At 36.9% G+C, this 22,923-nt stretch overlaps 1 protein-coding gene across 1 annotated transcript in view; it reads left to right on the plus strand.

Moving 5' to 3' along the window:
• The window catches only part of LOC125031217, a 105,185-nt gene that overhangs the window by 45,892 nt on the left and 36,370 nt on the right, over positions 1 to 22,923 (plus strand). The window contains exons 4-6 of the mRNA XM_047621843.1: positions 5,660 to 5,692; positions 9,173 to 9,253; positions 21,670 to 21,774. Coding sequence (XP_047477799.1) covers positions 5,660 to 5,692; positions 9,173 to 9,253; positions 21,670 to 21,774 — 219 coding nt within the window. The remainder of the gene's footprint in view (positions 1 to 5,659; positions 5,693 to 9,172; positions 9,254 to 21,669; positions 21,775 to 22,923) is intronic.

Consider the following 22,923-nt stretch of genomic DNA (forward strand, 5'->3'; position numbering starts at 1 on the left):
GTTTTTTTCTAGTCACCGCTTATCACCTTTTTTATTTTTTCTTTGCTAGTCTTCATAAATAACATTATTCAGTATTGCGTAGTTTCCCGTACTAACCAAGTAAAGTTTGAATTGCACACGAGTTGGTGTTGAGGAGAGAAGTCTCTTTATTGTATTGTTGCCACCCATCGCATGTCGGGAGCGCCTGGTTCTACTTTGGACCTTCCGCTACAAGGCCGTAAGGGCTAAGGTCCTCCCGGCGACTTACTTCACGTGGCAATGTTTATAATTACCTTATATGGGAAGGCTGGACGTTGTTCTCTACCTTTTTTTTTCCTTTTTTTTTTTCTTTTTGTTCTTTAAAAAAGGTCGTTGCTATGTGGTTGAACTACCCAACTCTACCCATCTGGGTCAGGATGTCTTAGGGCTTTCTCTGTATTAGTTTTTTGTGCAAGTAAATAATGACAGCGTATATTATTCAAATGATTTCCAATATTATTATTCACTTCTTTCCAATGTCTATGCAATACTTATGAAAGGTTAAATATTCACTTTAATGTCAAGCTTAGATGTCTTGTCTTCCCTTCGTTGTCAAGTGCAGTGGTGAAGTTCTTGTGAAGTACATCATACTTAAGTGATAAGAAGCAATGCTACTATAATAATAATAATGAAGTGATACTGCTGTATTGATGTAAATAGGTTATAGCGCTGTTCTGCTCTCCTGTCTCATACGGGGTACTGGCAATAACCACGGCCTAAGTCGATGCTTGTACCGGGGTCCAAGTGCGAGCCAACCCACCCCGAACCCCAGGCTCTTCACGGACTTAGCCCCAACTTGCCCCAACTTTGATGCCTATATCTGTATATGTATATATATGTGTATATATATATATATATATATATATATATATATATATATATGAGATTATATACTATATATGCACACTCGCACACATGCACATTAACACATACATATGTATTTGTGTATGATATATATATATGTATATATATATATATATATATATATATATATAATATATATACATGCATGTGTGTATGTGTTTGTCTATGTTTATATATATACCATATATGTATATATATGTATATAAATGTATATATATAGATATATATAAAGAATGTGTATGTATATATGTATACCTGCGCGCACGGTAGAGGTACTTAATGAACTCAGCCCCGAAAGGTGGCGCTCGCACGTGGCCCCTGGTACTCACCCCTACTTACGCCTCTGGTACTTCATATTACGCCATGTACTTACGTGGACCAAGTGACTTACGTAAGAGTACAGTACTTACTAGGCCACAGTACTTACGTAGCCACTTACATGTGCTGCATAAAAAGGTTTGGATACCAGTATAGGAGACTCGTATAATTTTACCTGCGTACACTTAACCCCTTAAGTGGTCAAAGGGAGAGGGATTTGAAAAAAAAACAAAAAAAACAAACAAAAAAAACAAAAACAAACCCTTCGAAGGCTGGTGTCTGGCCGTGCAAGGAAGAATCTCCTCCCAGGCCACGTCAAGGTGTTAACATGGTGATAGTGTATGATAGTGTGAACATATTTCATGCTGTGTTGCAGATGTTTTTTTTTTTCTGTACACTCACATTGTCTTCTATATGTTGTTGTTTTTCTTTTTCTTTTTTTAATTATTCTTCTTTTTCTTGTTCCTCTTCATTTTTTTTTTAATTACTTTTTATTATTATTATTTATTTTGTGTTTCGCTTGGCTATATAACCGCGCCCCCCCTCCATAGTTGTAACGCAGATGTAGAGGATGATCGTAGAGTAGCGAACGCTCTGTATATTTACCCAAACTTGTGGTAATTTCACTTCAACGTCTTTTTGATTTCGTTTGGAGACTATTTTTCTTGACATACTGTAGGTGAGGGCGGCGCCTAAGCCCTTCACTACTACTATTGTATTATTGAGGAATCTGTAGTTAGAGATAATATATTACAAGTGTCCTTTGAAGCGTATAAACATTTTTATCGTAGTTTTTAATATGAATTTTGAGTATATATGACAAAAAAAAAATAATACAAGACAGAGTAATTAATGACGAGTAGAATTTTGAGCATCAAAAGCGACCGGCTTCATCCCTCGAGAAGAGCTAAAGAATTAAAAAAAAAAAAAAAAAAAAAAAGTAATATGGTTTCTGGCATAATATAGGAAAAGCTGAAGATCACTTTAATCAATGTTCTATCAGGGACAATCTCTCAGGCACTTAATTTACGTATTTAGAGCACGTTCAAAGTATTTTATAGGTTTTTAATTTTTTTTTATTATTGTTTTTTTTTTTTTTTGGACGCAACATAAAATTCGCAATAGAAACCGTGGATTGAAGAAAAAAAAAAAAAACTCAAAAACTTTAAACCAAAAACTATAAAATGTATAAAAAATAACAGATAAAAATCCTTTTTTGCTTTCTTAGAAACTATTTATATTGTTTATATATTTTTTTTCTGGCGAGCAAGGCAATCCAATAATATATATATAACTATATATATATCTATTCAAAATAAAGTCTAACCATGCGATCAAACTTTGAAAATCAAACCAAATATCATCCGATTCCAAAGATAATATATATTTTTTTTTCTCAAACTTGTTTTTTTTTTTTTTTTTTTTTTCTTACCAACGTTGTAAAGAGAGAAGGTATTCTGGCATCAAAACGTCTATGCAATGACGAGGTTTCTATTGTCAATTTGAGTCAGGCAACCAACGGTAAGATGAAGCTAGAGCTCTGGGTATCAAATATATATATAAGAAAATAATATCAAAGTAATCTCAAACCAAACAAGAACAGCAGACAAAAAAACAAACAAACAAACAGACAAACAAACACGAACACGTAGGTGATCACATCGACTCTTGATATCAATTACCAAACAATACAAACAAAGATAGAAAGAAAGAAAATAAATAAAATAAATGAATACAAATTTAAAAAGTAAGAAAAAAAAAAAGCTATAATCTAATCCAGTTTAGTCCCCCCCTTTACTAGCATGATTTTTAGAGGCGCACAGAAAACGGTCCAATCGTTCAGCTCAAACCAAGCCAAGGGGAAAGGGAGAGGGAGGGTTGAGCACACTTTCATCGTCTTAGACCAGATATTTTATACTTTTATACAGACTAGATAATTGATCTTTAGGGGACTTAGGAGGCACATCGTAATGCTTCTTTTGTAAGAATGATTATTTTTGATTTTTTTTTTTTTTTTTTTTTTTTTTTTAGTATATATATATATATACTTTTTTGGTGGAAATTTTTGTTTTTTTTTATTATTTTTTTTTGGTTTTTGATTTTTTGGACTTTCTTAACCTGGTAGAAATACTGTGTCATTGATAGTTGCCAATCAGCGTATGGTCGAAAGAGACGTTTTTCATTTTCATGCTAGGAGAATATATAGTTTTTTTTTCCCGTCGTAAAATTTTTTTGGAAATATATTTTTTCTTCCTTTTTGGCAGTTTGTGAGTAATACTAATTAATTCACGTTCACGGAGGAAATGCGGGAGTGAGAGAGAGAGAGTAAGAGAGATAGGAGTAGGTAATGAGGCTAAATTCAACGGATTTTGCAACATAGCACGGGTTACAAAACATATATCTATATATCTATATCCATATATCTATATATACACACAGTACACACGCGCTGTGTTGGAAGGCAAAGTTTCTGCTCAATTTTTCAAGCTGAAAAACACGTCGTTTCATAGATTCAGAAGATGATTGAAGAGGAGATCCAATCCTCTTTATTTTTTTCAATTAAATAGGTTTAGACACGTAGGACTCGAGGCCTATGTCTACGTAATCGTTTTTCTTAGAGTTCCTAACAATGATCCCAAATCTGAGTTCACGTTAACATAGTTTACATACATTTAAAAGATAGTTTAAATGTTACATATCGCGTTTCAAGGAGTGCTTCAGTGTGCACACATTTTTGTAAAACAGTAGCAGTCGGCGCACAGAGGTATTATTAATGAGATAGAGGCGAGTTATCCTTACAATAGATAAATACATAAATAAATAAATACATAAAAAATAATAAATGAAGATAATCCAGGAAAAAATATATATATACTTTTTTAACATTAGTTTCTCTTTTTTTTTCTTTTTTCTTTTTTTTTTTCTCGGTCAGTTTTCTCGGTTTTGGTTCGTCGGTACGGTAAAATGCAACGCCGGCCAGGAGATGCTAGAGTTTCACGAAAATAGATTGTAATTGAGCTAGTATAGATATAGGTTTTAAGAATGATCATGCTATACAGATCTAGCCAGCAGAGGGTCAGTCTATCTATCTATATATTCGTATATAGAAGTGCTATATATATCAAAACAAAGAAACAGACGCGCGCGATTAACGATACACGCCTGTTCCAAAAAACAAAACAAAAAAAAAACATTAACAAAAAAAAAACAAAAAAAAAGATTGAAAAAACGGAGAGAAAGTTAGCGAAGAGTTTATTTAGCGAACTGAGAGACGTAGCAAACCCGTGCCTGCTGATTACCAATTTACTACAATTTATTGTATTTCGTCAATGTACGACATGGGGTCCATTTGTATTTTTCCTGCAGTTGTAGAGGATTTTAGCTGTGAATATCATTACTGTGGTCTTATAGCTATGGAGCGCGGGGCTGCGTTTGTCTACTGCGTATGGAAGACAATGACAACCCACTTACAAGGCTTTTTCAGGAATGGCCTATGTGATTTTAGTACTTAATTGGTACCAAATGACAGGGTTTTTGGTTATCATAAAATTCCATTAAAGAGGCCTTTAAATCTTTTAGTAATGTCATGTGCCAATGATAGTATATATACTAGTTTACCATAGGCATCAAGCCTTGTATTATAATTGTTGATAGAATAAACAAAATTTTGAACGTACCTTTACTGTTTGTCTTTATCTAGTTCTAGCCCCTTTCTAGAGTAGTTATAGCTAGTAGAGCCGATAGAGTTCTTTTAGAAAACAGTAGAGACATCAGATAATCATATATCTTCTTTCCCTGAAGATGAAAGAATGACTAGACAACAAAAAAAAAAGATAAAAAAAAAATACAAACAAACAAACAAACAAAAAAAAAGATGTCGCTCGAGAACTTTTCCTCTTTTTTTGTTGTGCTTCATTTCATTACATGGACAGAATAACCCAGGTGTCCTGATCTCGTAGGCGGCTATGAGCACATATATCTGTACCTCTGTATGTACCTCTCTATTCCGCTGTACCCCTCCATAGCCAGGCAAACATACTGGCGTACCTGCGGGGCCGACTATGAACGTGAAGAGATCAGAAAGCTCAAAGCATCTAGTGTCTGGCCGGCCCAGTACACTATAAGTCTAATTCTCAAATCTGATTGGCTGGTGAGCGGCATGGCAAGCTTGGCACGGCTCCCAGTGACCAATAGCGGGTCTATAGCATATTCCTTAGTGATAATTTGTTTTTTTACTCGTCCCTGTTGGACTCTTAGTAAAATAATTCAATCTTGGAGTTCTCATGTGTTTCTCCAAAGTGTGGGCTACTCCTAAATGCAATTAGAATCAATCATTTGGGGATCCAAACCTTTTTGTGTCCAGTTTCCAATTGCAGTCATAATTGTCAACTCATATTGAATGCCTTCATGACAAGGTGTCTGATCTAGTTCTTTTTCTCTTTCCTCTCAAATGTTCTAGATCTAGTTTGGTCGCTGGGAGCTCTCCCTGATGGTATGTATTTCTTCTTGTTACTATGCTAGCCACCCGGGGTAGCCTACACAAGGTTAGCCCCCTCAGACTTGCTACACCTCCGTCACCAGTTCCGAATCTATCTTAGATAATGCTGCTCACTTAGAAAAAAAAATATAGTAAAAAGTAATAGTAGATATAAAAAAAAAAAAAAAAATACAGACGTACCCAAAAAATATATATACAAAGACCTATCCAATGGTAATAAATTCATTAGTAATAATCACCCTAACAAATCATAATCATAGTAAAAAAAAAAAAAAAAAAAAAAAAAAAATATCCAGCGAGCACCAGCTCTTGTCAGCCGAGAGCGGCGGACGGAAACAGTGACGCGAAGGAGAACTCAGTAGGTGGAGCAAGCGGAGCACGCGTGGAGGCCCAGACGATCCACGGGTGTTCCCTCCTGGTGGGGGCCTCAGCGCCTCGTGTAGGCTCCCCCGGCGTGAGTCCCGCCGACCCTCGAGCCTGTCCCGTAGCATCTTCCACACCGCCCCTCGCTGGCTACCACCATTACTACTACTACTACCACACTCACAAAGTCATAGTAAAAAAAAGGGGGCTTGCAAAAACCTACTCTTGGCGGCTCCCTCCTCCTCAGGGGAGGCGGCCGAGCGAGCGGCGGCCGCCACCTGCCGCGCTGTAGTGTTGGGGCAGGTGGCTAGGTCGCCTGGCACTGTAGTACCTGGATAATGTAGTTCACCTGTCACTGTAGTACCCGCTGAACCAGTTGAATTACTTGTCACTGTGTAGTTTCATAGACAAGTGGATCACCTGTTATGTACTGTAGCTGGTGGACCGTGTGGACCGCCTGTCTGTGTAGTAGCTGGGTGGCTGGGCTGCCAGCCATTCCACCGTAGCAAGTGGAGTATCTTTCAGAGTAGTACCTGGATAAGAGGGCCACGGGTCACTTGGGCTTCCCTGGCTACAAGTGACCTGCTGACGTGGATCATAGAAGTAGTACACAAACATTGGAACACAATTTTTTTTTTTTTCGTTATTTGAATTTTTGATTCCTCTCCCCCTGTCGCTTCTTTACACATTTCTTTAACCATATTTTAAGAAATATATATATTTTTTGAATGTGTAGTACTTGAATATGTGTTCCACTTGTTGGTGTAGTATTTGAAGCATTGTTCCACGAGCTACGATGAACAGTTCCTCTTGTCCCCGTAGTACTAGGTTAAGTATTCCAGTTGTGTAGTTACCAGGCAGTAGTTCCAGTATTTCGTCTGTCAGTGGTGTACTTAGACGGTTCCACTTGCGTAGTGTAGTTGCTGGACAAGTATTCCTCTAGTCAGTGTATTACGTAGACAAGTGGCCATTGTATCTTATCCGCGTCCCATCAGTGTTATCGGGCAGTGTTCCATCTGCCACACACACCCCTGAGGCGCCCATAAGTCACTGCGATGGCTTATAGGAAGAAAAAGAAAGAAAGAAATGTAGAAAAAATGCATATATTCATAAATCAGTGGAAAAGAGAGTGCAAAAAAGAAATAAAGCTTGTTGAGAGTACATAATTTATGTTATGAGGAAAATATTAAAACGAGGAATGACCTTTGTTAACAACAGATATATGCAAATGTGGTTATGAACAACAATGGCAAAATGCAAGACATTTTTGCAAAAAGGCTGCTGGCAACAGAATGAAAAAGAAAGAAAAAAAAAGATCTTGTCGCAAATATTCTAAACTGATATGTTACTTTCTTATATTTTAGTCGAAAGGAAGATTTATACGTCAATTGCCTTCCACATTCTATGTACGAAAAAGTGTCTGGATCCACAACCAAAAACGAGATAATATTTTTGTTCTCTAAACTCTTGGGTTGTTCTCTGAGAGGTTGAAATTGTTATTAGAAATATGTTGAAGATGAATTTAAATGTGTGTCAAGATGTCCCTCGCTTGTGTCATAATTATACTATGAAATGAATCACCTTAAGTTTCTTTTTTTATAAAGAGGGTTTGCATTTCTTGACAGAAGTTAATCACAAGAACATATTTCCTAAGGTGAAATATATCCCTCCCTATTAATTTCACAAAACAAAAACAGAAAAAAAAGAAAATAATGATAATTAAAAACACACTTCAGACATTTAGTATGAGACCTGAGTCAACAGATAATTAATTTAATTCTGGGCTAATATGCCAAGCTTTGAATAACACACAAGAAAATGAAAACAAACAAATTTGATATGATATAAAATACATGTCATGAAGTATTCCTTTAGAATCACAGAAAGCACTTTATCTTAATAATCCAGACACATAACATATGTGGACTTTTTATTTATAGATATATAAAAACAGTGACAGAAACATGCATATTCTGGAAGACATACACACAAGCAAATGGTCAGCGAAGGGCGGTATTTTTGCTAATTTTGAAATACAAATCCCCCGAAAAAAAGAAAAAAAAATCAAAATTAAATCACGCTTCCCATTTTTTCTTGTCAAAAAAAGAAGAAAAAAAAATGAAGCCATCGCATTTTGAGCACACTTTATAACACTTGATAATAGTAGCCACCCTTAACTGGCTTTGAATCCCCTCCCCCCCTTTTTGCATTGCCTGATAATGTTAATCAATAAATAGTAATAATAAGATCAAGAGACAGGTTCGAGTGTGGCTGGTATAATATTTTTTAATTCTCACTATACCTCAGGCACCAGCTTGGGACGAATACAATACAGTCCATCCAGTTAACTGTCAAAACAACAAGGAGGGCGTTAAAACCGTTACTCTTTTAAACTTTTGAAAAATATCACATGTTCATTGGTTCCAAATTCAGGGAAAGTAAAATAATATTCATAATAATAATCAAAGAGACTCCCAACAACAAATATGTATTATTGTTGTTCTTGTATTTTTTTCTCTCTGTAGTTGTGTGATATATATTTTTGTTTTGCTACCTAAGTGGACAGATTCTAGAAAATTCTCTCGTGTCCTGCTCCTTAGTTGGACAAGTAGTTTGTATTAGTCACAAGTGGTTGCCAGAGGTATATCTTATAGAATTTTTTGAGCTTTGTTATATGCCAAAACAACTTAGAATTTCTTTTTTTACGTAAACGCAGTACGAAGCTAATTAAAAATATATATATATATCTGATTTAGGATTGTTACTGCATGTGTCCAGTGCCATTAGTTTTAATCTAAAAGTAGGATTTAGAACCAAATCTGTTTCGCATAGTTTTTAATCTCTTTTTTTCACTTCCTTAAAAATATACGTACATAAATGTTCCTTTTTAGAAGAAGAAAAAAAAAAATGGTACTCTATTTATATACATATATCTCATTTTTTTGAACTAAGAATTTCACAATAATGACCACCACAAGAGCACTGAATCTAGCTTTAGCATATCAAGATAGGAAGAGAAAATTAAGCATTAAGTTACCTATCATGCCCTTATATTGACCTCCTGTTTTTAATCTTGAGTAACACCCCCTCCTATTCCCGTTTTCTTTGCAGGTATCCAGGCAGCCGCTTACGCCGCCTATGCAGGTCGTGGTTATGCCAGTTACCCGAGCTTTGGGTTTCCTTATCCAGCAGGTAATTTAAACACCGGTATAGCAGCGCTGTGTGTTCCCCACCCGGTCGATTTGGGTCTATATAACCTGCATGCCTTGCAGTTGTAACTCGCTCTGCAAATGGGGATGGCTTTTAACCTTCCAAATTGTTGTTCATTGTCAAAACTCATCTTTCAAAACAAGAAATATATTTGTATTGTATGACTCCCTCTCATTTTTTTCTTTTTTCAAGGGAATCGACTCAGCAGGCCATATTTCCAGCGAGTCTTTTGAATGCATTTATATGAATATATATATCTATTTTTCCCTGTTCCAGACCATCCAATTTTTGGATTGTTTGATTTGCAAATAATATGTGACTTTTTTTTTTTTTTTGGACTGTTCCGTCTTTTTTTTCGAATGCCGTCACCCAATTGTTGAGTTTACGAGCATAGGATCTACATTTACAAAGTTTTGAAGGAAACAATTTACTAAAAAAAAAAAAAAAAAAAAAAAAAAATACATAGCAACTTGATACTATTTTCCAATAGCCCCCAACCAATATTTATACCAAAGAAAACAAAAAAAGGCGTTCTGAAAAGACGCATTTAACACCATGATTTTGGCTTTGATGCATGATCTATTTTCTTGACCTTAGAGCAACAAAGGCAAGTTTTAACACCCCGCAGCTGCGTGTAGGCAGGAGTACATGTATTGTATCCTAGGGATGTAGGTCTTGTGTGGTTTTCCTGGCGTAGGCTGCTATGATTTTGGGCAAATGAACGTAGCTTCGTATTTGTATAACAGTCGATAGAATAATTGTTTTTTTTATATATATATACATTGTTGTTTTTTTATTTTTTTTATTTATGAGTTTTATTTTTGTTTATGTACTTCTTTTTTTACTTGTTTTCTTTGCTAATTAACCCCTTCGGCGATATGGGAACGGATCCAGATGTTGAAAGATAGTAAGAAATATTTTAAAAAATGATACACAAAAAATGCCATTAGGTTGGATATCTTTTCAATGACTAACATTTTTGACAACCTTTTTTGTTTGTTTGGTTAACCTGCTTAATCATTGAAAAGGTACCCAATTAGGCCTCCTTTTTAGACAAGCATTTCGAGTCCTTGTAGTTGTTGTTTTTTTCTGTTTTTGTTTTTTTTGTTTAGACAATTTTGATCAGAAAAAAAAGACAAAAATGTTTTAAAGAAATGAACACCTCAAAAAGAAGAACTCTCTTTAGGGAATTAATTAATCCAACAATAAAAGAGATCTATGTCTATATAAAAAAAAAACATATATACCATGTCATCCAAAAACAAAGGATAAGAGGAAGTGTATAAATTTCTATGAATCACAACCACTCCGCCATATCGTCGTACCGGTGTTGTCAGGAGTGAGATGCCAAGTGGCCCCCCCCCGGCCTCCCCCTACCTTCCAGGGGGCACTCACTATCAGTAGCAGTGTGTTGTAGTTGTAGCAGCAAGATAGTTTACGGAGTGACCTCTCTCTCGTCTTAAAAGGAGTTGAAGCTCAGGTGACTTCTCTCTGTCTCATCTTCAAGGTACATAGATACAAAATTCGTAGTTTCCTTTTTTTTTGTTTTGTTTTTTTTTTCTTTTTTGGATTGCAGTGGAGTACCATGTTCTATTTTGTCCTGATTCAGTACTCATTGTTTGTCAATTCTTCTCCTTTCAAACTCTCTTCTCTATTTGCTGCGATGAGTGTAGATATGTGGCAAGATTTTTTTTTCCTTTTTTTTTTTTTGACTTTCATATCTATATATTTCTAATGAATGTGATATCAAAAGTTAGTGAAATATATATATATCAAAGCTTAACACAAGGTGTAGGTCACCATTTTGATTTTCTCTTGTTTCTTTTCCCAGGGATTGTTGGAATTTTGCCTGATGGCAAGTTTCCTTTGGGAGAATATATCGGGTTGAATCCGGCTTTAAACCTGGTTGGGCACACCTGAACCCGGCCCGCTCTAGGCCTGGCAAGCCGAAACTCTCATGCCTTGTATATAGCCTATGGACCTTATAGTGCTACCTGTGGCGCTCTTCTCACCTCTCGCCGTTCAGAACTGATTTCTTCTGTGATTATTGTTAGCATTTAACGAACAAACATATAAAAGACTCGACAAAAATACAAAAAACAAAACCAAACCAACAAACATAACCCCAAAAAATAATGATATCTTTAACCCCCCCAAAAAAGCAAAAAAAAAAAAAAAAAAAAAAAAAAAAAAACTGAGGCCCCCCTTTCCCCCCTTATTTGGAAATTTGATGGTTTTGACATGGTGATAAGATAAGAATTTTAAAAATATAAAAGTTCTACCTCCCTGTCTGAAGGAATCCAAGCACTAGTTAAGAAAGGGTTAAGCTACTTCTTGAGGGACACTTCCTATTCAATCTTGTTGCTGCAACTTTGTGTACATAGACCTATCTAATTAAGACAGTAAAGGTTAATAAAGAAATACACCAGTAGAGAAGAGGTGTGTGCTGTGTGTGGGCCTGCTTTGTTCTGGCCTACACGGGAGAGTTCACAGGACAATTATAATGATATCACAATAATAATAACAATGATGATGATAATAAAACAACTCGATTCTTTGTCACTTTCACGCCGTCGCTCTCGAAGGGAATCTTTTTTTCTTCTTCTCTTTTGTTCTATTTTGAAGACGACGGAAGATTCTACAGTCCCCCTTTTTATATTCCTCTTTTTCTTACCTTATTTTTTTTTTATTATTAACTCTAGGTTTATCTGGGGGGGAGGGGGGGTTAATGGAAATGAGAAACAAGGAGATTTTTTTTCTCTCTCTATTTTGTTGGTGGTGGGGGGGGGGGGTCATGAAGGAAAGACGTTGACAAATTTTACGGCTAAGATCTGATACCATCCCAATGTTCAGGATCCATCCACTTGCAGGACTCCCTTCTTGCAATGCTTTATTTAAGTCACTTAACCTTAGCTATATGAAGGAGAGGGAGCTGATTCACAAAAGAAAACTTAAGTGTCGCCATTTCCAGGACTCATGTGACTCATTTTTTTGTGTGTGTGTATGATGTGTCCCTTTCAGTATGATTATTATACTTGGATATATACATAGACGTGATTTTACATACACGTGTATGTATATATAAATAAACGTTTCTCAACAGCTTTCATGCCAAATCGAATTCTGAAACAACGAAGAGAGGACAAATCCGTGTCACTTGTTTTCATTGAATGAGGCGGAGATGGTGAAGCTCTTGTGTTCCGGAGATGCATTGTTGGTCGTCTACTTTTGGGAGATGAGCTGAAGGCGGGAGCATCGGGGCATTACGGGCGATAAGCTTTTTGTTTTGCTTTGTTTTGGGTTGGTTAGTGCTGGACGTGTGTTTTTGTTTGTGTTTGTGTGTTTGTTTGTTTTTTGTTTGTTTTTATAAAACGAAATTGGTTTGATTGCATTGAAAGGGTGAGAAAGTTTTTTTTTTTATTTTTTTTTTTATTCTTAATCTGTCTTTCTCTTTCTTCTCTCTTTCTCTCTCTCTCTCCCTATCTTCCTATCTTTCTCTCTCTGCTTCTCCCTCCCTCCCTCCCTCCCTCTCGCTCTCCCTCTCCCTCTCTCTCTCCCTCCCTCTCCCTCTGTCCCTTTTCCTTTCTCTTCTTCCCTCTCCCTTTCCTCTCTTACTCTCCCTCTCTCCCCCTTCCCTCCTTCTCTCTCATCCCTTTCCATTCATTTGCGTGTTTTCGAAGTCCAGCTTTTCACATGTCCGCACAGCATCCTTAAGGCTTCAAAGAGCTTATCTAAAGTCCTGACTCGGTGTTCTCGGTTTTCAGTTTTGTTTAAGATATCAATTAAATACGAAATCGGACTCGAACATTTCGGACGCCGGCGAAGGTGTCGGACTCTCGGACTTTTAAAATTTCTTTGGGAGATTTTCTTGTTATTTTGTTTTATTTGATTATTTTTTGGCGTTTTTTTTTTTTTTTTTTATCTCTCTAAAATGTCGCCGAGAGTGAAGAGCCTTTTTTATGGAGGTTCTGGTGTTCCTCTATATTATTATCGTTATTTGATTTATTGGTTTGTTTACTTCATTTTTTTTTTATTCATTTATATTTGTTTGATGGCTCTTCCCCGGCTTATCGGCTATTGTGGCCATGACCTTTGACCCCTCCCAGCGACTCCAGGCACGAGTACCCGGCGTCCGGAAGTCGGGTCAGATCGGGTCGAGACGCGTTCATTCATTTCCTTGAGGCTGGGCGAAGGTCACACGAGACTCGGCCGTTGTGTTTACACCTTCCCTCATTTTTTAAACTTGTTTTTTCTTCCCCTGTTTACTCCCTCCCCCCCCCCCCCTTCTCCCTCTTGGCACCTTCAACCGCCAGCGCCCCCGGCCAGCCTCCGGGCCACGGAACTTTTCGGAAAAAAGGAGGGAACTCTCGACTCCTCTGTCACCAGAAACTCGCGAAATGGCATTTAAATGAGATGCCGCGTCCCCAGCGAGCGTGTGAAGGCCCTGAGGGGAAGGTGGAAGGCGGCGCTCGAGTCTCGGTGGCACTGCGACGTGAGAGTCCAGTGGTGTTTTCTTATTTCTGTGATGAACATGTATTAGGTCGTTTTGGAGTGCCTTGACTTGGAGGGTACGGCTTGGCCAAGGCTCGGAGGCACGCGAGGAACAAGGTTTTTTCTTTTACCTTTTTTCTTTTTTTTTTTTTTTTTTTTTGGAAAGATTTTAGCGAGGGGATTGTGCCATGTAGGCTTACTGAGGTGGAGTTTGCAGCGATGTTTTTATTTTTTTTATTCTTTCATTAATTATCTTACATGTGCCCGGATTTGGTGATGATTGCAAATTGCAAGTTATTGCTAGACTTTTTTTTTTTTTTTTTTTTGAGTTTCACGTTGCATTTTAATTACGTGCGGTCATTTGTTTGTTCTCTTGTTTTCTGGCTTTGTCGTAAACAGCTATTGTAACTTGATTGAGTTGAGCATTAGCCGCTACGGGCTTTTTGCTTTGCTTTTTATTTGCTGGAAATGTGCTACATATGATGGCAGTTTTTTTTTTTTGCTATATTTGGTTTTATCTCTTTGTGCCGTTTTAGAAAGGCGCTATTATATTTTGGGTGCATTTTAGGCAGAGGTAAACCGGCATGTAGATGGACAAGAGATTTTGAGAAAAAAAAAAAGGTTTAGGAATGCTCATCAGGTTTAATATTTAAATCCGGGTTACTAAGAGGAGGAAAATCGCTGTAGGTTAATCTTAAATCGCAATCTTTCAAAATGTTTGTAAGGGTAGATCAAAGAAGAAAAGATTGCGATAAATATTGATTTAAATTTGATTCATTGTGAATAACGAAGGAATGGGGAGGGAGGGAGGGAGGGAGGGAGGGAGGGTAAAAACGCCTGGCCGAAGAGGGTGTCGAATACTGGAACACGAAATTAAGATCCCGCCTTTGGAGATTTTGCAGAAGAATGGCGCCTGATTTACTCTTTCGAACGATTTAGAACATTACTTTCATTTCTCTGCACGAGTAACAATGATACCTAAATTCAAACGGCGTGCCAATGCAAAGTTTTCAAGAGAATCGTGTCCAAGTCAGCGGGAAAGTCCGCAAAAAGTGTGACAGTTTATTTCACATCCTCTTGAAAGCCGTACTCCATCCTACACATTTAACTTATTTATGTCAGTACTTGAAGAAAGTAGACGTGATGGAACTACAAACTGCGCCTCAACTCATAGTACAACGTTTTAGATCCTGACAAGGAAACAAGTCTATAAAAAGAAAAAGTAAAAAAAAAAAAAAACTTAAATATTTAATTTTCCAACTTTAATGAAACAAAATGACAATATGCTAGTTTGAGAGTTGTCTATTTAGAAGAGTTAAAAAAAGAGAGAAATAAAACATACAAAATGGTTGATGCTCCTATCATTCCATTTTATGTAGGAAGGAAGACGGTAGGAAGACGCGAGAACACCCGGAGAGTATTGATAAAGACTAGGTTGATATAATGAGAGTGCACTGTCATTGTTACCAAATGACTGGCTTTGCTAGTGTTTCATTTTCGTTTTCGTTTTTGGACACCTTTTTTTTCATTTAGATGTTAGTTCTCTGTACGTGGATATACTTTTTGTTCAGTTTGCTCTATTTAGTTTTAACTTATTTTATGGATTTTGTTCATGCAAGCCCCCTCCCTCATATAGCACATGAAGAATGTTTAATCGATTGAGAGAAAAAAAACAATAATAAGCAATATCTCTGTTAAGAGAATTCTAGTTCTAGTTTAAAGATAAAATTGAATGATTTCTCCCACCTCTACTAACCCATCTATTAATGGTAGATTAAGTCGGCTTTGCTAAACAAATAGGCCTGTTAGAGTAGGTTTCCCCTTGGTGTGCAAGTTGGTGCCCGGCGTAGATAACTTAGAGAAACTTTCCCATCTAAAGTTTTTTGGTTGTAAAAAAGAAGCTTATATTAATACTAATGACTGAATTGTGGTAATGTAATATACATCTCTTTTTTTTTTAAATGTATAAATACAAACTTTTATTTGAATTTTTTTCGTTGTTTTTTTGTTTTTTGTTTTGGCACAGGGATGGGCGCATGGCCAAGTTATATCTAGACTTGAGATGTTGCTAGAGCAAAACTAGTCACGTTCGCAGCTAGTTTGAATCTTGTTCTAGAGTTTGTGTCCAGATATAATTTGTAAGGTCATTCTAGAGTGAGGGAACTAGGCCGCTTCGAGGTTACACATTTTCAACCGCATCCTGATTTTGGGCGGATGCGGCACCTAGTCGTTATTAGAAGTCGTCTTAGACACGAGGCCAGTCATTGGCTACGATTCTCACAAGATTTAGGCCTAGTCATGTAGGGGATGCGTTAAGCCCTCTCTCGCTTTTTTTTGTCACTCCAACAGGCTGCTGCAGGCGAACTCGACCAGTCTCTGTCTTTGCACTTTTAACCGTGTAATCAAACCGTTTTATTGTAATGATCCAACAAAAAAAAATAATTAAGAATTATATAAAAGAAGACGAAAAAAAAAAAAATCTAACCATTTCCAAAAAATTAAAAAGGAAAGATACGAGTATCCGAAATTATTTTTTAATTAGAAGAGTTCCCCTCCAAACGCCTGGAAGAAAACGAGACTAGGGACGGAGTACAACAGTGCCAATTCCGTCACTTTTTTAACTATGCAACTGCGATACACGTTGGTAATACTCATTTTGTGGTCTAGTCAGGGGCGTTCGTGTAGCCCCGAGACATATTTAATGCGCTGTTATATTTTTTATTGACTACACAGGGTGCTGAGGCTCCTAAAAATCAGGGAAAGGTTGTGGTATTTTGACGTTTGAGAGTGTAGAGAAGCCATAGACCAACATGGTGAAAATACATTCAAAACTTTTAAAAAATGTATAATGAAATAATAATGATTTTCAAAATAATGATCAGGACGGCCTTGATTTTAAGGAGGTACAATTTTTTTTTCTCTCTCTCTTTCTTTTTTTTGTAAAATCAACCATTTTACAAATTGTTAGAATGTGTTTTCATTTCGTGGTCATTACGCGTGAATATTATATATACATAAATATTAAAATGCCCTAAAAAAATATTTATATTATTTTACAATACTTGATATATATCTACTTTTTATTGATTCGGTGAGTTTGTGATGTATGAAGCAAATATTAGTTGGAAATGCTTTTTTACTCACTTTTAGGATGAAATGCCGGGTTTCTGAGGCGTCGGGGAGCAGAGATCAGCTGATCGTTTCCCTCTCAGTATCTTGTCTCTTTTCGCCATTTTTGGGATTTTTTTGTTTTGTTTTTGTTTTAGTTCCTTTTGTTTATTTGTTTATTTATTTATTTGGCCTGTTTTGTTATTCGTTCTGTGGTATACGTTTTTTTTTTTTCTCTCTTTTTGTCTCCCTCGTTTCCTCCTTGTATCCCTTTCTGTGGTTATCCATACCTCTCCTTCCTTTCTTTCTCCCTCCCTCACCCCCTCCTCTCCCACCATCCTCTTCTTCCCCCTTCCCTCTCCTCCTCCTCTCTCCCTCGCCTTTCCATACCCTTCATCTCGTCCTTATCCTCCTCTTTTACACTTTTTTCTCAAATTCTTGTCGCTCTTCCTCATTACACCCCCCCCCCCCCCGCAGAGTACAAGATTATCTTCATTTCTTACACTCTCAAACTTAATTTTTTTGGGTGCATCTCAAGACAGCACAATCTCGGCCTTTGCCATAATAATCTTCTTCCACTTCGTTTAATTTCTTTGCATCTGTTTATTTTTTTTCCCCGCTTTTATTTGTTTCATTTTTTAGTTGTTGTTTTTACTTTTTTTTCGGATTTCGTTTGATTTTTTTCAGGCTACGGTTTTGGTTTAGTTTTTCATGGATTGGTATTTCATTTTGTTTTGTTTTGCTTTGCTTTCTGTTCGATTTTTTGAAGGGCGAAAATGTTGACGTATTTTTTTTTCTTTTTTTTTTTTTGGAAAAGTGTTTTCATTTCGTAACTCGTAAAAAGAAAAAAAAAAAGAAAAATTAGTCGATCCTCTTCTCTGGTCTCTTTCAAACGCATCGGAAGAAGATTCCCGAACTATTAAAAAAAAATATATATATAAAATAAAAATACAAAAAAAAAAATAATAATATTGATTTCCTCCACCCATCATATTTCAACTTTTCAATTAGATCCTAGGCTTCATTGAGGTGCAACTGCAAAGCTCCATTGATGCTACAACAATTTGAGAAAAAAAAAATACAAAATATTACCAAAAATTTAATGCAAGGTTTCATTCTTACGGCGACCGTCGGCTTTCCTCTTCCAATATCATTTGTATTAAGGCAGTGCTTCCCTTTTCAAAAATTTATGGCGCAGCTTTTTGGTATTGGAAAGGGGTCTACCCGACTCTTTTGTGTGTTTTTTTTAAATTATTTTATAATTTCCTTTCGAATGGGAAGAAGAAAGATCTTTTTTCCATTCCATTGCACAATTTAAAAAATATATATATTTACAATGTTAATGTGTCACATTGGAAAAAAATAAACAACAGGAAATTTCCCATTTCAAAGCATGCATTTCGCTCATTTATTATTCTGTGTTTTTCTTCTCTTCTTCTTCTCTCTCTCTCTTTCTCTTTCAATTAATTTACGCATATCATAATTGTAATTTTCTACTTGTAATTTTGATGTTCTCGTGAAGGACATCGTTACAGTTGGTTTTCCCAAGGTATCCCCCCTCCCGACCCCCCCCCCCCTCCTCATTGAGATTAAAATTCGGTGGATGCAACCAAGCTTACTTTCCCAAGGCCTATTTTGAACGCATTGCTTCTTAAAATAACGGTAAATATGAGTTGCAAGCGTTACTAGCAACAATTATTTCGCCCCGTTATTATTATTATTATTCAGTTCATGTTTTATACAATCCATTTAAGAATATCGTATTGAGGGGATAGAAATTAAAAAACAAAAAAAGTTTTTTTCAGTCGATTTAATAGGCTTGGGAGAGAGCAATGGCGTGCAACATCGTAGCTTGAGAAAGCAAGCAAGCATGGGAGGGGGGGGAGACAAACACCCATGCTTTCATAGAGGTATTTGTGTCGGCCAGGGAGTCGTGGTGTACAAGTCTACGGGAACTCCACGCCCTAGTTCACTACCCTCCCTTTGGTGGATGCCGTCTCCCTCCCTCCCCCCTCCGCCCTTTGAACCCTCCTCCCCACCCCCCTCATCATAGGTGGCTAGGAGGGGGTGGTGGCCAGGAGGGCAGGGGGAGTGGGGGTGACCGGTTAAAAAAAAAGAAAAAGGGAGGGGGGGTTGACAAGGGAACTGAATGGGTTATTTCATTTCTCTCTCTCTTTTTTTATTAGTAAACTAAGGCTGACTTTAATAAGATCTGACAATTTTTTTTTAAAGATCGAGGCAAAACTCGGCGATGTAGCAATATCCTTTTCTTTATTACTATTATCATTTATTTATTTTGAACAATGTGGAATGTATCCTGTTCTGCTGACAATGCCTCTGATGGTATACACGCTAGGCCGTCGATTCGCCAGAAAAAAATAAACTAGAGAGGCCAAGCGTACTACCACCAGAAGCGATTATGTATGCCTAAAAATAAGTGCTACCACCTAAAAGTCATTTAAAAAAAATTGATTATGTATGTATGTAAAATAAATATAATGGTCAACATATAAAAAACAACTTCTATTTCCTTTTAGTATCTCTGCCAAATACTTCAGTCTAGAGTGTTCTAGATGATATAAGCTGAGCATGCATGATACCCGAGGCATGAGTAAGGGTTGACCCAATGTTTAGACTTCTAGAAACTCTAGTCAAATCTAGATTTCTCGTAATTCTAGTTTGTTTCTTACATATTTCTCTTTAGAGGTGCAGTAAACTTTGGCGGTGAACTAGGAGTAGGCGCGAACATAGTATTTTCCTATGACTATGATTATTCAAGTAGAACCAGTTAGGGAACTATGTAATGGTAGAGAAGAAAGCCTGACGTTTGAATAGGTATTCAGAGAATCTTTAAGATGATGGCAATCTTAGATTTACCTCTTCCTCCCGCTCCGCCCCCCCCCTCTCGCCCCCTCGCCCCCCCTTCTTAAAACTGCTTCTTTGGCATTATTATTATTATTATTATAGAGGCCGAGATTAATGGCTGTGTTGTAGCTCTATCTCTTTCTCTCCCCCTCCCGCCCCCCCTCCCCCTTTTATATATACTTGTATTTTATTACGAGCATTGTAGGGCTATATACATACATCTCATTTTTTGTAAAAAAAATATATATATACAAATAAGGAGGATAATAAACGTAAATTCTTCATAAAAGATTAAAGTAGTACGAGATGTAACGGTCCCTGAGTCTTTGAATGTAATTTCCCGCCAATAATTTGAATTTGTGTTTGCCTCATAGCTTTTGGCGGGGAATTTACGACAGGGGCGAAGTGGACATTTCAATAACAAAACAATATATATACATATGTTCCAAGGATTTATTTCAGTGTACCCTACAACTGCTGTAGAACTTAAGCTCCCCCAACCTCCCAATGTTACAATATACATATATATATATATATAGCCTTTTGCTGTACGATTGTGTGCCGTCCATTTCTTATGACAATTAGGATGCTCTTCTGTTGTACTTTGCCGAGTTTATGATGTTATATGATAAAGCTGTGTTCAGCCTTAGAGGGGAAATTCCCGCCTTCGGGTTGGTTGTTCAGAAGCGAGCCCTTGGGAGGAACTTTCCCTTGTAGATGTGATTTATATATATTTGAAGAGAAAATTAATGCTGGTTATCTTATTTGTCTTTGAGCGTTTCTTGTCACTAATGGTTTTCGCAGATACTTGTCAAAGTTACATACGTGTACTGATACATATGCGTATCCATATTTGCATACGCAGACATGTATATATGTCTATATGGACACATACACATACACACACACATATGCACACACATACACACACATACACATACTCATACACATACTCATACACACACACACATACATACACATACACATACACATACACATACACATACACATACACATACACATACACATACACACACATACACACACACACATACACACACACACAAACAAACACTTATACATGTACAAGCACAACTACTCGTACACTTACATATATATGTACATGTATACATGCAGGTGCATATACACATGTGTACAAGTACACGTACATTTATAAATACATGTTCACACACACACACACACACACACACACACACACACACACACACACACACACACACACACACACACACACACACATACACACACACACACACACAGAAATAAACATACATAGTTACAGTGCATGCATGTACATATTTAGCCAGTCTACCTATGTTTGTGGGTAAGACCATAGTCCGCATATACGCAAATATTATCATTACAGTTTAAGAAAAAGAATCCCAATGTTTAAAAAAAGCGAAAAGACAAATAATGAGCATAAAGATAACCACTGCCCCCCCCCATCCATACCTCCCCTACCCTACCACCCTCCCCTCTTCCAATTTATCCCAGAGGTGTAAAAAGTTTGGATATATTTATCTTCACTTCGTCCTCCTCCTCCTCCTCCTTCTCTTCCCCCCTCTTACCCCCCACACACCCTACCCTCCCTCCCCATCCCCATCCCCAACTCCCTATCCAACACCCCCCCCCCCCCCATTCGAAGCCAATCACACCCCTACCCTACCCTACCCTAACTCCCTCCTTCCTCCCTCCCCCTCTACCCCTCCACCCAATGCCCTCAAACAGCCCTCCATTTCCCCCCTCCTCCCTCCCCCCTCACTCCACCCCAACTCCTCCATCCGCCCCAACCCAACCTAACCCAACTTCCCCCCTCCACCCTCCTACCCCCCACCCCCCACCCTCCCACACACACACCAACCCTCCACCCCCCTAAGGCTGATCACAGCTGACCACGTTTTCTGTGGTTATAGGCCTGACTGCAGCCATACCCATCAGAAATGAGAGTCAAAGCTCCAGCAAAGGCCTAGCCTCCAATTCGGTTGCCCCAATACGCGCCGTCCATGTATTGGCACCTGGTAAGAAAAGCATTAAGTTCGTTGTAGCAAATGTTACTCTTGCTAATCCAACTTTTAATAATGCAGATACATTTTTTCTTCACTTTTTTTTCTCTTGTGGGTTCTAGTTGTAATGGATTTTTTATATATGTATATTTATTATTATTATTATTATCTTTTTTTTTATTATTATTCACGAAGGCTTTTTTTAGGGAATTTGTAGTACCAGATACCTCTTTGAGAAGTTTATGTATCAGAAGGAAAATACAAATAATTATATATAAAAATCGGGATTAAAAGATGTATAGCAATTATATATTTTTGTATGTGTGTAAAATCACCATATATATATATAAAATTATATTTGAAATCCATACATTTTTTTATGGAGTTAATGGGTCCCCATTTACCATGCCAAGGGTTAGTGCACGTAATACCCCCATTAAAATATGACAATATAAATGAACGTGTTTGTACGTAGTTGTATTTTTTTCACTGATTAATATGCAACAAAAAAAATGTTTGTGATTTTTTTCCGTTATGCTAGATTCTCTTTTTTGTTTAATGAACTAAACCAAAAGAAATGTATCCTTCATTGCAATAACTTTGTAGTGATTTATAGTCAAGAAAGAAGAAGATAGTTGTTAAGTTTGAACTTAGAAGAAATCTAAGGTTCCTGTCCTATCAGCCTTTTTTAAAATCATTTTATATTTTTTTTTAACCCATTAGTACCTAGACTTGTTAAAAATAAACAATTGTAACCATTTTCCTTGTTGAGTTTTTGAGTAAGTCTTACATAATATATAATCACGAACAAATTATATATAATAAAAAAGGGGGTATTATGACTCATATAAATAAAACAAAACAAAAAAAAAGCAAAAAAAAAAAATATATATATCAGCAAAAAAATGATGATACAAAAAAAAAAAAAAAAGCAAAACAACGTAAGGATATTTATAAACCCAAAACAAAAGAGTGAAATGCCCGAGGGAAGATCTCAGAAGAAGGATTAGTCCAGCGAAGTAAGTACCTTGACGACGAAGATCGCGATGATGTGTTGTGCGATGCCATTCCTGTGATTCAAGACTAGCTGAAGAAACTAGACCACAAGATAGACTTAGCAACTTTCTCTCACAACATTTTCCCTTAGAAAGAAATGTTACCACT

This window comes from Penaeus chinensis, chromosome 2 (assembly GCF_019202785.1).
Source record: "Penaeus chinensis breed Huanghai No. 1 chromosome 2, ASM1920278v2, whole genome shotgun sequence".
NCBI classification, from domain to species: Eukaryota; Metazoa; Arthropoda; class Malacostraca; order Decapoda; family Penaeidae; genus Penaeus; species Penaeus chinensis.